Source organism: Myotis daubentonii, chromosome 6 (assembly GCF_963259705.1).
Source record: "Myotis daubentonii chromosome 6, mMyoDau2.1, whole genome shotgun sequence".
Taxonomy (NCBI): Eukaryota; Metazoa; Chordata; class Mammalia; order Chiroptera; family Vespertilionidae; genus Myotis; species Myotis daubentonii.
In genome coordinates, this window is record NC_081845.1 from 74,510,884 (window position 1) to 74,524,661 (window position 13,778).

Sequence of the window (13,778 nt, forward strand, 5' to 3'; positions counted from 1 at the left end):
GAGATGAGTTTCATAGCTTGGTCATTTACTGGAATATATCTTTTCTTACTACTCACACCTGCCAGAAGTCACTGGAAGAAGAAAAAAAAGAGCATGTTGAAAAAGCCAAAGAATTACAGAAATGGGTGTCAAATATCAGCAAGATGTTGAGAGATGGAGAGAAGGCTGGGAAATCTCCCTTCTCTAAGCAAAAGGTATTCTCTGAAATCCTGGTTAATAATAATAATAGTGGGTAGAATTTACTGACATGACAGTCCACCTAAAGAATGTGTAATTCTTTACCCCCCACCAGCCCCCCATTTTTATAGGTTTTTATAATGAGGACCAGATAGGTTAAGGAACTCGCCCACTGAATCACAGTATGTGGCAGGCAGGAGAAGGTGTTTCTGATTCCAGAGCCTGAACTATATATATTAGTCTTACTAGTAGTAAACGGATATGTCGTGCTGCTTTTCCTAATGGTTAGACCTGCTTCTTGATGACTGTGATGAGAATCGCCAAAGAGCAGCAGAGGCATCCTGTTTTGTGCCCAGAGTAAATCCAGGCCCTCCGTATCACAAATGTAGGCCGTCTCATTCCTAACATATGTAAACAAAGCTTCACGAATTACAAAACAGAGAATTAAAAAAATACAAACTAGGATATTCACATTTTTGAGGTTTGAGTTTAGTTGTGCCTTTCTGGACCTTTTTTTTTGTTTTATGAAGAAGTGTTCTCCCATCAATCACTGGAAATTCTAGATTCTTTCCCTTACCTAAATGAATTCTTTAGTTCTGTGGGCTATTTTCTGTGCCCCAGCTACTTGGCATTAGCAGGGCAGCTCCAGCTTCTGAGGTGCTAGTGCTCCATGGTGTCCATGGGACTGCCTCCACTTGAAGCTCTCAGGGCATTGGTCATTAAGGTGTAAATTTCAGTATTGCTGCTGCTGGTGGTGACAGCACCGGAACTGCAGCTGTGTTTTTAAAATATGTCTGCTAAATTAAGCATCACTTTTTTTTTTTGAAAAACTTGTCCTACCCTGCCCCTGCCTGATGGTTGGAAACTTTAGGGGCTATTAGCTATCAGTAGTGTTCCCCGCTAGTTCCGCATCAGTACTCGTCATCAGCTGACATTGTTGACATAAGTGAGCAGGGGAAAGTTCAGTGTCTTGTCTAATTATCCCTACGGCTTGAGGCAGATGTACTTTATCCGGGGCTCCCCCTTGAAGTTTTCAAGTCTGCGTATATACTTTGATTATTCAATGAAATAAAGCCATTTTCGCTCATAGTCTTGCTATTATATTTCATATGGTGTGGAAGGAATAAGAAGCTGGAAATCAACTACATTAGATGTTTTAAATGCAAAACCTTCAAAATAATATGCATATATTTAGTTTAAAATGTCTTTTCTTCCCCTCTTGTCAAATAGGAAAAGAACTAAAATAGGGACAAGAGCTTAGCAAAAATGTCTTAGTACAATAGTTTCTTTTGAGAAATGTGGATTATAAACCATTGGTATTTTCACATTCTGTAGTTTTCAATTCTCCAAAATTTTACTAGGCCTATTTTAGGCCTACTGGACATAAAAGGTAGACACATACTTTTTTTTTTTTTAATGCAGACTGTGGCCTAAATTATAAATCTCTAATAACACTTGATAAAAGAATTTAAGTCAATTTGATGTGAATAATAAATGTCTTTCAAAATATCAATATGACCCCATAATTACCTGTAACCATGAAAATAGACTTGAAATTGATTGTAAGTCAAATACATCAAGGGGAATGAGACCTTTTCATTGGCCCATCATTATCATTTCTTCTCATTTAAAAGAATGGCAATTCATTTCTGATATTAGGTATTCAGAAATGATACACTAGAAATTAGGAGACAGTGTTGCTTATTATCCTCAGAGAGATCAGTTTTATGGCTCTGACCATCACAGGCAACTTTCTCAAGTAAAAGTCTTAGCAATAAAAAGTATTTACTCTTGGTGTGCAGACATACAGATTAAACTGTCACGATAATTTTTTTCAAAAGGAGCATGGTATCCAGGCGTGTGGGGGAAGGAAGATACTCGTTGGGAGTAGTGTTCTTCATTCATGTATGTTTTGGGCACAAGGAACACATTGAGCTGGCGCTGAACCTCTGTGATAAGGCAACCTGATTTATGGTTGCATGGGACAAATGCAGAAACCGTATAATGCTGTATTATTATTTCCTTATGAAATAATAAGGCTTTTCGTAATTATGCATTCTAAATATAAAGCACTCCTCTTATCCAGGCCCATAGACTGATAATAAGTAATGAGTTATTGACTTGGGTCCCTCAGAAAATAGACATCATTTGGGTCTTGAGGAGACTTGAGTCATTTTTAAAAATTACTGTTGGTTAGTCTCTATGAGGGCAGACTATGAATGCATTTTCATTACCTTGCAGATTTCCAGTGAAGAAATACTAACCAAGAAGGAACAATTATCGGAGGCACTTCAAACCATGCAGATATTTTTGGCCAAACATGGAGACAAGTATGTTGGTTTTCATGAACCTTTTTTTTTTGATGTAGGAAAGTGGTCTGAAAAACGTTAGGCAAATAGAAGATGGTAAATTTTAGCTGAGATTTTAAAAATGGAACTCGATCACAAATTTACTTAGTAATGTAGTTTACTAAGAAATTATAAATTTACATGAGATTATAAATTTAGCAATTTAAGTAATTGACATTTTTAGTCACTTTAACCTGTCTTTACCCAAAGCCTGAAAGGTACTTATTATCCCCATATATTATTGTTAAGAAAACAAGTTCAGAGAGGTTAAGGATCAGTAGCTAGTGAGTTGTGAAGACTCCAAACCAAGTCTTAATATAAGTAGTCCTGTCTGAGACTTACCTTTTGGAAAATGTGTGTAAATAAATTCTCCATTTTCTTAACTGAGACCTGTGGCAACCTGATTTCTCATATTTTGGTCCTACTTTTTGCAACGAGGCATTTCATATATTTCAGCTCATGCCTCAAACAGGGAAGGAATCTACCCTTTTCTTAAACCCATTTCGACGGACCACTTTAAGATTATTCCAGAATGATTTTATATTGTACCTTAGAGAATAATGTCATTTTCTCTTTACCCATCCTTCAGCTTCAACAAGTTTCGCCTTACTGTCCCTTTCCCATGTTGGGACCAGCAATACTAATGTTCCTTGTGTGTATGCTAGAGAGGTGCTAGTATATTAATTCATTCCCTTTCCGTCAGTCCCCGTTTTTTGGCAACAGACGGATTCCTAGATGTGTTTAGCACCACCCTTAATTTCCATATGCAGCCATTCTAAGACCTGATCAGTCTGTATATGAGATATTTTATTTTACGATTGTATATTTATTTAGAAAAGTACTTTATAAAATCATCGAGCCTAATATATCACCTTTATTGCTTGAGGACTTGCACTCTTCATTTCATACTTTCTGGTTGTTTTAGATTGACAGATGAAGAAAGAAATGAACTGGAAAAACAAATGAAAACTCTCCAAGAAAGTTATAATTTATTCTTTAGTGACTCTCTGAAACAACTACAAGAATCACAAACCACTGGAGATGTAAAGGTAGAGGAGAAGGTAATATGATTAAAACATGAAGCTATTTCAAGGTTCTTAGTTTTACTGCATGATTCTATAAATGTCAGTGGTAAAGAAATGACGTTGAAATGTGTACATGGCAAAACATGGAGTTCATGTAAGTGTTTGGAGATTTCAGTGTTATTAATTGCAATCTTACACTTGCTGTCATCAGTTTATGTGACATCTTAATCTGCGCCTTGCATGATAAAAGGAAAGAATCATTCATTTTTCTAACTCTTCTCTTTAGAAGCCATTCTTCTGCTGCATTAGGTATTTTGCTATATGAATATAATGTTATAAAATAGCTTCTGAGTCATGTCTAAAGGTGACGTTGAAGTGTCGTGGGATTTGTTTGATTTTTAGAGATATCCATAAGATTTATTTGAATAACATTGGAACATATTTATAATGAAGATATCCTAGCATCTTCTTAAAATCTAATAGAAATCACTTAAAATTTGGCCTCTCCTTAAGATTTTAAAACTTCACAATACATATTCACAATATTCAGGATTCAAAAAGTTATCTCTATATTCAATTCCCTTACTCCCTGGAGTACTTTACACACTATTTTTTATATTTTGGGGTTATGTAACAGTTTTTCTGGTTCATTATTTTTTACTAGAAAGAAGTTTGTATGCTGTAAACATCAATAGCATGGGGTTTGGTATTCTCTTTCCTGTTAGTAAACTAATCTCACCCAATTGCAGAAAGCATGGTTTGCCTTCTAGGTATGTGTTCTGTTTTCTCACTGTCGTCATTTACTCTGTTGTGTCTTCACTAACCTTGTTAATGTACACAATATTAAGTTTTCAATTCACAGATGCATGTTGTTTTCAAAGCTTTTATCATATCCTGTGCTGTTGAATAGATCACTGACATAGATCACTTGTGCATTTGAGCTGCCTAACATTCACAGCATTGCCACGCCTTGGTAAGTAGAGGATTTTTATGTTGAAGTGTATTATTTATTTTTTTTAAAATGCATATGAAGTTTTGTGAAAACCTGCCTACCCTTGAATCACAGACTGATCTGAGAATTTTGTATTTTCCTTTCAGCTGGATAAAGTTATTGCAGGCACCATTGACCAGACAACTGGAGAAGTCCTTTCCGTCTTTCAGGCAGTTTTAAAAGGCCTTATCGACTATGACACAGGAATAAGGTTGCTTGAGACACAGCTAATGATTTCCGGTCTAATTTCACCAGAATTAAGGCAATGCTTTGACCTCAGAGGTGCCAAAAGTCAAGGCCTCATTGATGAACAAGTTCTGTGCCAACTCAAAGAACTGAATCAAGCAAAGGAGATTATTTCTGCTGTGCCTTCCACCACAATTCCAGTGCTGGATGCTCTGGCTCAAGGCGTGATATCAGAGTCCATGGCCATCAGAGTTCTTGAGATACTGCTGTCCACAGGCTCACTAGTCATTCCAGTCACAGGGGAGCAGTTGACCCTCCAGAAGGCTTTCCAACAGAACATGGTTTCCTCAGCATTATTTTCTAAAGTCTTGGAAAGGCAAAAGATGTGCAATGATCTTATCGATCCATGTACCTCTGAGAAGGTGTCTTTAGTAGATATTATGGAAAGAAGTATTTTACAGGAAAACACTGGGTTGCGGCTTCTACCTGTGAGGCCACAAGAAGGAGGCAGAATAACTTTAAAATGTGGAAGGAGCATTAGCATTTTAAGGGCAGCTCATGAAGGTCTCATAGATCGTGAAACCATGTTTCGGTTGTTAGGTGCACAGCTTTTTTCTGGAGGTCTGATCAATTGCAACTCTGGTGAAAGAATGACTGTTGAAGAAGCTGTGGCAGATGGGGTGATGGACAGAGATACTGCTAACAGCATTCTAACATACCAGGTTCAAACAGGGGGGATCATCCACTCAAACCCTGCCAAACGTTTAACTGTAGATGAAGCAGTCCAGTGTGATTTAATAACTTCGAGCAGTGCTCTTTTGGTCCTCGAGGCTCAGCGAGGCTACGTTGGACTCATTTGGCCTCACTCTGGTGAAATATTTCCCGCATCTTCTTCCCTGCAGCAGAAGTTGATTACAAATGAATTGGCATACAAAATCCTGAATGGTAGGCAGAAAATAGCTGCTCTTTATATTCCAGAAACTTCCCAAGTCATCGGTTTAGATGTGGCACAGCAGTTAGGAATTATAGATAATAACACAACATTGATTTTAAAAAGTATAATACTGCCCGATAAAATGCCAGATTTGGGAGATTTAGAAGCCTGCAAGAATGCCAGAAGATGGCTCTCTTTTTGTAAATTCCAACCATCTATCGTCCATGATTACAGGCAAGAAGAAGATAGTTTTGATGGAGAAGAGCCAGTGGCAACTCAGAGTTCAGAACAGACTAAAAAAATGTTCCTGTCTTACTTGATGATTAATAGCTACATGGATGCAAACACAGGACAGAGGCTGTTGCTGTATGATGGAGACTTGAATGAGGCTGTTGGTATGCTACTAGAAGGCTGTAGTACAGAATTTGATGAGGATACACCCATAAAAGAATGTATTGATGCCTTAAGACTCCCTGGCATATTTCTGAATAATGCCCCAAGTAAAGAAATGGATGAAAGTACAACTTCACCAAGTAGTTTTGACAAATGCCATTGCGGAGAACCTAAACCTAAAGAAATTCCTGAAAATAGAAAGCATGCCTTAGAAGAAGAGTTTAATGAAATGGGAACTAATGTTCTCAGTGAATTTTGTCAGTCGGAAAACCTGATACAGATAATGGTAGCAGATCATAAAGTTAAGAATTCATCTAGTGTGAATGTTCTCAATTCTGCATGCTATTTTACACAGTCTGGACTTGCAGACTCTGAAAATATACCTAAAAACTGTGAAAGTCAAAGTCAGGTTGAAAAAAATGAACATGCAGCCGAATGTAGTCATTCTAAAAATATGCAAAACCTTGAAAGTGACTTGACAACAAATTCCATAGTGAAATCAAAAACTAGTAGCATCTGTAACTTGAAAGAAACAGAGATTGAAGGTAATATAGACAAGGAGTCACCTGTCTTTGACTATTCCCCCAGGCTGAGTGCCTTATTAAGTCATGATAAATTGAGGAATGATTGGGGAAGTTTTAATGATTTACACACCGCAGAGAACAATGGAAATAAATGGGAAGCCGCTACAGTGCCATCCAGTGACCAGTCCACATTATTGGGTCCAAGAATGGGAGAAAAACCTCAAGACCAGTTTCTCGGAATCGCAGCTATTAACATTAGTTTGAAGGGAGAACACTGTGGTCAAAAATCTTTAAATACTGCTCATAGTGATCCTCAGGTACAATATCACAATGACAAAGCTATTTCAGATACTAGTGGGGAAGATGAAAAAACACATGCTGCTTCTCAACAGAAACCTGAAGACATGCAAAATGAGTCCACAGTGGAGGAGTACTCCTGCGCCGTAACACCAACAGGTGACCCTGATAATGCCAGTGCATCTCATGTTTATGGAACATCATCGCTTGAAGAAACTGCTGGTGCTGGTGACTATGAAATGTCACTACTGGATGATCAGCAGAGGGACACCGAAACAGACACTGATAGTGACGATGATTTTTATGATACTCCCTTGTTTGAAGACGATGACCATGATTCTCTGCTTCTTGAAAGTGATGATTGTGATTGTCTGCAACCCGAGGACTATGACACACTGCAAGAGGAAAATGATGGGGCTGTCTGTCCTGGCAATGTTTTTTATGATGTTCCCAGAGAGGATGAAAAGCCTATGGTGATTCAGGGGGGACTAGTTGATAGCTTAAGAGTGAGGGGGAAAGCCCAGTCTTTTCAGGATTGTCTCATAGGTATAGAGAAAGCTGAATTAGATTCTGATGGAAGAATACCTTTAAATTCAGTCGGCTCATCTAAGATCAACGAACAGTTGTTGGAAACTGAATCAGAAAGGGAAAGTACAGATAATCTAGAAGGTGATGAGTCTGACTTATTGACTGATTCTGAAATAGTAGGAAGGAAAGATAGCTTCAGTGCTTCATTAAAATTTGATGACACTGGCTGTTGGGGAGGGAGAAAAGAAGAAGGGTATATAACTGGACAAGAATTGAAATCTGATACTGATCATTTTCATTCTATGCAATATGAAGAAAGTTATGGGGATTATTTGTGTGACAGTAATGGTCAGGATGATGATGATGATGATGATGATGATGGTGATGAAGAAGAAGGAGTGGGAGATGAGAAGGAAAAGACCATGTACCAAGATGTGGCTGATGGTATGGATATCCAATTGTGTGCTGCCACTATGAAAGAAAGGGAAAACAGCCATGAAAATCAAAGTATTAATGAAATGATTCTCCTGAATAAAAAGCAAAATTATAGTTCTCTAGAAAAACAGCAAAGTGTAAATGTTTTACAGCGAGAACCAAGTAGTAAAAGTAGCTTAGTTACTGAAAGAGGCAACCTTCCAGAATATACAACTGAGGTGGTTGGAAGAAGCAAAGAAAATCTGTTGAGTCCTGAGATGGCCGTTAGGGACATATTGCTGCTTACTGTTAAAGACACTGAATCAGAACCCACCTTTGGCCCTGGAGGTATTTTACATAACACTGATATTCGTTCAACTTCTGATCAAATCATTGGCTCTGAGACTGTTTTAATAGGAAAACCTGCTGAGGAAAGCCATTTGTCATCTGTGGACTCTGTAACTGATAAAGATCATCAAGGAAATGGAAGAGATGTAATGAAAAAGAGAGATGACAAAAGCAATATACTAACAGAAGATGAAACATCAATTCATAAAATGTTCCCAGGTAAAGGAGAAGGGCTTATGGACGGTCAAGTAGAAGATGATAAACATCTCAGACTTTTGTCTAGTAAAAGTACGAGGGAGAGTCTTGATTTAGTTACTCAGTTTCCGTTTCCACAGATCACAACCAATGAAGGACATAATCATAAAGGAAGCCTTAAAAAAACAACTGTAGCTCTTAAAGATGAACCAAAGAATCTACAAACAATTGTGAGTCAAAGTCCTGTTTCATTTGGGAATCTTGAAGAAATATTTGACTCATCAGCTTCCAAAGTGATCAGTGACATTACTTCAGACGTATTGTCTGAAGGGAATACAAAGACTGAGAATGAATCACTCACTGATGGACCTGAGGAAGAACTTGATCTGTTTACATATTTAAAACATTGTGCACAAGATGTAAAAGCAAAAGATGTATTGAAGTCACATGAGGATACCCCAAGTGGTACTCTAATAGCTTCCCCTCCCATGAAAGAACACTTAGAGTTAGGAGTTGATAATGCAAAAGAGAAAGTAACCCTGACTCAAGAAGACTCACCTCTAAATGAGATGGCTCAACAGAATGACCTTTGTACTAAAGAATGTACCTCAGAAGGAGGAGCGGAAATGCCTCAGTTCACACCAGAAAGAAAGGAAAGCACACTTTCGATCTTACCTCTGAGAAATGTGGAAGGCCTTGGAATAGGAAGTGGTAACTCCAGTAACACTTTAAGGACAGACTGCACATTCTCAGAAATGAACCATGAGAAAGAAATAATCAAGCAACAGCCACGAGAAGAACAAGCCTTGTCTCCAGGATTTCAAGAAAAAGAGGTTCAGACCCCTGAATTATGTCAGGCGTTTGTTGAGGATGTCAAGGACATCTTAAAAAGTAGGTTGAAAGAAGGTCATATGAATTCTCAAGAGGTTGGAGAACCTTCAGCTTGCAAAGATACTGAAATGTTAATTCAAAGCTTAATTAAAAGGGTTAGCACATCACAGTTGGTAAATGATGCAGCTAGTGTGCCCAGCGACGACTCTAAGATCAGTGACTGTACTGGAATTTCCCTCATGAATAACTCACCAGAACTAAGAGCAGAGAGTAGAGATGATCTGTTCTGTGTTGAAAATCTTCAGTCTGAGCTTCTCCTTGATATACTTAAGCAAAATCAGTATAGCCAGAAAATTACAGGAGCATTTGAATTGATAAAAGAATTAACGCAGATGGAGTATGATCTAGAGAAAAGAGGTATGACATCTAAGGTAGTTCCACTGCAACTTGAAAATATTTTCTATAAGCTGCTTGCCGATGGCTACTCAGACAAAGCAGAACAGGTTGGAAACTTGAATCAAAAATCATCTACTACTTTTGAGATGGTGCATGAAAAACCACACATTGTTGATGATTATAAAAGCAAAGAAGGAAACCACAGTTCCCTTAATTTACAGAATATAAAAGAAATTGGACCAGAAAACTCTATTGTACGTGCAGCAGCCTTGTCAAGAGATGAGAAGCTGGAGGAACAATGCAATGATTTCCCAGACCATCTGGAATGTATTTCAGGGTCAAAAGACATGACTTCTGGAGATAGCTCAATGGAACAAGTAAGTTGACTTTACATTTCATATGGAAGTAGCTGCATGAAACATTTGGGAATCATCCCATACATTTTGTTTGCTCTAAAAACCTGCATAGAGGCTATTGAATTAAAATGTCCAAATTTGTGTTTAGTTATCCAATGAGCTACAGCAGTGTTTACAGCACACATCAAAAATGCACGAGTATTTGGCCTTGCTTCAAGATATGAAGCCTCCCTTAGACAACCAAGAGTCTCTGGATAACAGTCTAGAAGCTTTGAAGAATCAGCTTAAGCAGTTAGAGGTAAGAATTATCTGCTGCCTGTAATGGGTGGGAGTCAGCTGATGTTAGTTTGGGAAAGTAAGCAGAGCACTTTACATTTATATTTTGGATATTAGTTGTATTTGCCACTAAATAGCTCTGGGATCTGTCTATCTATGTATCTATCCATCATCATCTATCTATCTTTATTTTTTTTGCAGACATTTGAATTGGGATTGGCTCCAATTGCTGTTATTTTAAGAAAGGACATGAAGTTGGCAGAAGAATTTTTAAAGTCTCTTCCCAGTGACTTCCCCAGAAACCATCGTGAGGAATTGAGCGTAAGCCTCCAAAGTTTACAGAATGCCTTCTCTTCCCTCAGTGATGTATCTTCAGAAAGAATGAAACACCTTGTCCTGGCGATTGACAGTGAAATGGTAGGTGTCAACACGTTTCACACTGAGATTGAAGTTTTGAAGAAAATGTGATTATTTAAAAATGTAATCATAAGACATAAGTATTTTATTTTTAGAGTGCTAAGCTCTTAAGACAGAATCACCATTTGTAGGAATTTGAATTTTAGAAACAGAAATGGATGCACAATTTTGTTTTCTAGTCGAAACTAGCCATTTCCCATGGAGAATTTCTGCACAAACTGAAGTCGTTCTCACACTGGATATCAGAGAAGAGCAAATTGGTGAAGGACATGGAGCCAGTGAATGTTCAAGATACTGAGCATGTAAAGAAAAGTTTGGAGTTTCTCAAGGCAGGTATCAAAATAACTAAGACAAAGCACATTTAAAAACCTATGGATTTAACATAACAAATGTTTAGAAAAAATATGACTTTTCTAAAGCTATGAAGGATTATTTCTTTGTGTCTACAAGATGTTTGTTCATAGTTGACAGAACTATAAAATAAAGTCAACTTTATGGATGCCATTCTGATGCTATCCCAACTGCCTTATGAAACTCTTATAGATATGCTGAGATTTGTTTTTATGTTTTTATTTATATATATTATTCAAATCCCTAATAGTATAAATTAATCATATAAATTTATCATAGTGTAAGTAGTTTTTATGTATTAGTCCTTTAGTCCTTTTTGTCCTGCCTCACCATACCTTTAAGTTCTTAATTTGAACAGCATGCCTCATGAATGATGGGTAGGCCCCTGACTTGAGAGTTAGGAAACTGAAATGCTGGCCCCCTTAATTTATGTTTCAGATTCCCCATAGTCTCGTTTATGAGTGACCACAGTTGCATGGGTACTATAAATATTAGCAAGCAATATTTTAACATTGATGTTTCCCTTCAGCGTGCCAAATGTATATCAGTTGGAACTTTACCTTTGGTCAGAGTTACATTTGAAGTGTGATATGGCAAGCAAGTTTAAAATATTCTTAGAGGGGTTATCCTATATAATAAAAGCCTAATATGCGAATTGTCCCCTTGACCGGGAGTTCGATCAGGGGATGGGGCTGCTGGCGGCTGCAGGCAGCCGGAGGGGAAGGGAGGTACCTCTAGCCAGCAGCCACTAAGGATCCTACTGTGCATGAATTTCATACACTGGGCCTCTAGTCTTTTTATATAATACTGGAGGCCCAGTGCATGAGATTCGTGTACTGTGGGTGGGCGGTGGGGGTGGGGGAGGTCCCTCAGCCTGGCCTGTGCCCTCTTGCAGTCTGGGAGCCCTCAGGGAATGTCCAACTAATGGCTTAGGCCGGCCAGCTTGGCCTAAGCCATTGATCAGACATCCTTAGCACTGTCACAGAGGTGGGAGAGGCTCCCACCACAACTGCTGCACTCGCCAGCTGTGAGCCCGGCTTCTGGGCTTCTGGCTGAGCAGTGCTCCCCCTGTGGAAGTGCACTGACTACCAGGGGACAGCTCCTGCATTGAGCATCTGCCCCCTGGTGGTCAGTGCGCGTCATAGTGACCAGTCGTTCTGCCCATTCGATCAGTTTGCATATTACCCTTTTATTATATAGGATTAAGTACTGCACTATTTAAATAATTTCATCATTACCATTTTTACTAGGTGATGAGTAGATTTTTGACTAAATGAAAAATATCAATAAAACCTGATATAAGAAGCATATTTTAAAAATAAATATCACTGTAAATATAAGCTGTATATCACGGCTTACCTCCCTGTTGGTAACTTGTACTGCTTTGTTCACAGAACGTGTTAAAGGAGCTTGGACACACCAGAATGCAGCTGGACACTACTGCCTTTGATGTGCAGTTCTTCATTTCTGAATTTGCTCAAGATCTGTCTCCCAGCCAGAGCAAACAGCTGCTGAGGCTCTTAAATACAACTCAGAGGTGTTTTCTTGATGTGCAGGAATCAGTAACTACCCAGGTGGAACATTTAGAGGCTCAGTTACAGCTAGAACAAGATCTTGATGATCAGAAGGTTTGCCTTTCTTTGTGGATTCTGTGTTTTCAGTTCTTCAGTGTGAAGCCTGTAATGTCGATACCCAGGGATTATGGCGTGATAGGAAAGATTTTTCTGGAAAGGCAATTAATGGACAGGGTATAATGTGAAGATGCTACCATATAGAATAATACTGCTTTCCATAATAATGTTATAATTCATTGTTATAATACTCATGACTCCCTAAAACTATTGCTTTCAAGGGAGAGTCTTCACTTTTTTTCCTAGAAGTAGGATATACACATGCACTGGGAAATATCAAAGGATAGGTTGATGAACATAGGAATAAAGAAAGTTAAGGGTATCTTTGTCCCCTAGGAGGCAGTGTAGCACAGGAGTTGAGAGCAGGGCTCTGGAGCCAGACTGCTTCAGTTTACATCCCAGCGGCACCACTCACTCATTGTGGAGCTAGGGCAAGTCATTTATCCACAGGTTTCTCACTGGTAAATTGGAAATAGTAACAGTGCTTGCCTGGTCATACTGTGAACATTGATAAAATAATGAATATAAAACACTCAGCACCTTGCCCAGCATGTGGTAGGCGCCTAGTAAACATGATCTATGGCTATAAGATGAATAAACTAGTGTGTGTGTGTGTGTGTGTGTGTGTGTGTGTAATCAGATAGTGAAAGATACAAGTAATTGACTTATGAAATAAATCTCTTATTTAATGAATTACATTAGAGTGCTGCATCCAATAGCAATCAATAATGAACAGAGAGGTGGGAATGGAATTAGACATAGTGAATAAGTAAAGCTACTGCATGCGATGTTCTTTTTATTATTTCTTGAAACACCAGGCATTGTCTCTAGCATGACAACCTATATGCACATGTCAAATATATTAACAGACACATCACAACTAACTTCTGTTTTGATATCCTTTTACAGAATTAATTGTGTGTCGCAGGTTTCAAGAGCTTAAGAAAATGGAATGTTTCTTCCTGTCGGTCAGAAGTTCCATCTTTTACACATGTGCATGGCCAGTATTCTGCTGAGCAGTTTCATCCAAACATGCTCTCTCTCCTTTTTTATGGGACAAGCTCTTACTTTCTGTGTCACCTTGCTCAGTTGGTACCCCACTGCTACCATGTTTACAGCATACTCAGAAAGCTTCTTTTAGAGGAAACTTGCAAAATGTA

General features: G+C 38.4%; 1 protein-coding gene across 25 annotated transcripts in view; it reads left to right on the forward strand.

The window, feature by feature from the left end:
* The window catches only part of DST (dystonin), a 440,752-nt gene that overhangs the window by 297,095 nt on the left and 129,879 nt on the right, over positions 1-13,778 (forward strand). For 18 of the 25 annotated variants that reach the window (XM_059701312.1, XM_059701317.1, XM_059701314.1 and 15 more), the window contains 8 exons: positions 66-194; positions 2,419-2,507; positions 3,451-3,586; positions 4,649-9,964; positions 10,092-10,241; positions 10,421-10,636; positions 10,816-10,965; positions 12,382-12,615. In XM_059701312.1, coding sequence (XP_059557295.1) covers positions 66-194; positions 2,419-2,507; positions 3,451-3,586; positions 4,649-9,964; positions 10,092-10,241; positions 10,421-10,636; positions 10,816-10,965; positions 12,382-12,615 — 6,420 coding nt within the window. The remainder of the gene's footprint in view (positions 1-65; positions 195-2,418; positions 2,508-3,450; positions 3,587-4,648; positions 9,965-10,091; positions 10,242-10,420; positions 10,637-10,815; positions 10,966-12,381; positions 12,616-13,778) is intronic. The other 7 variants (XM_059701329.1, XM_059701331.1, XM_059701330.1 and 4 more) reach the window with 1 other exon arrangement.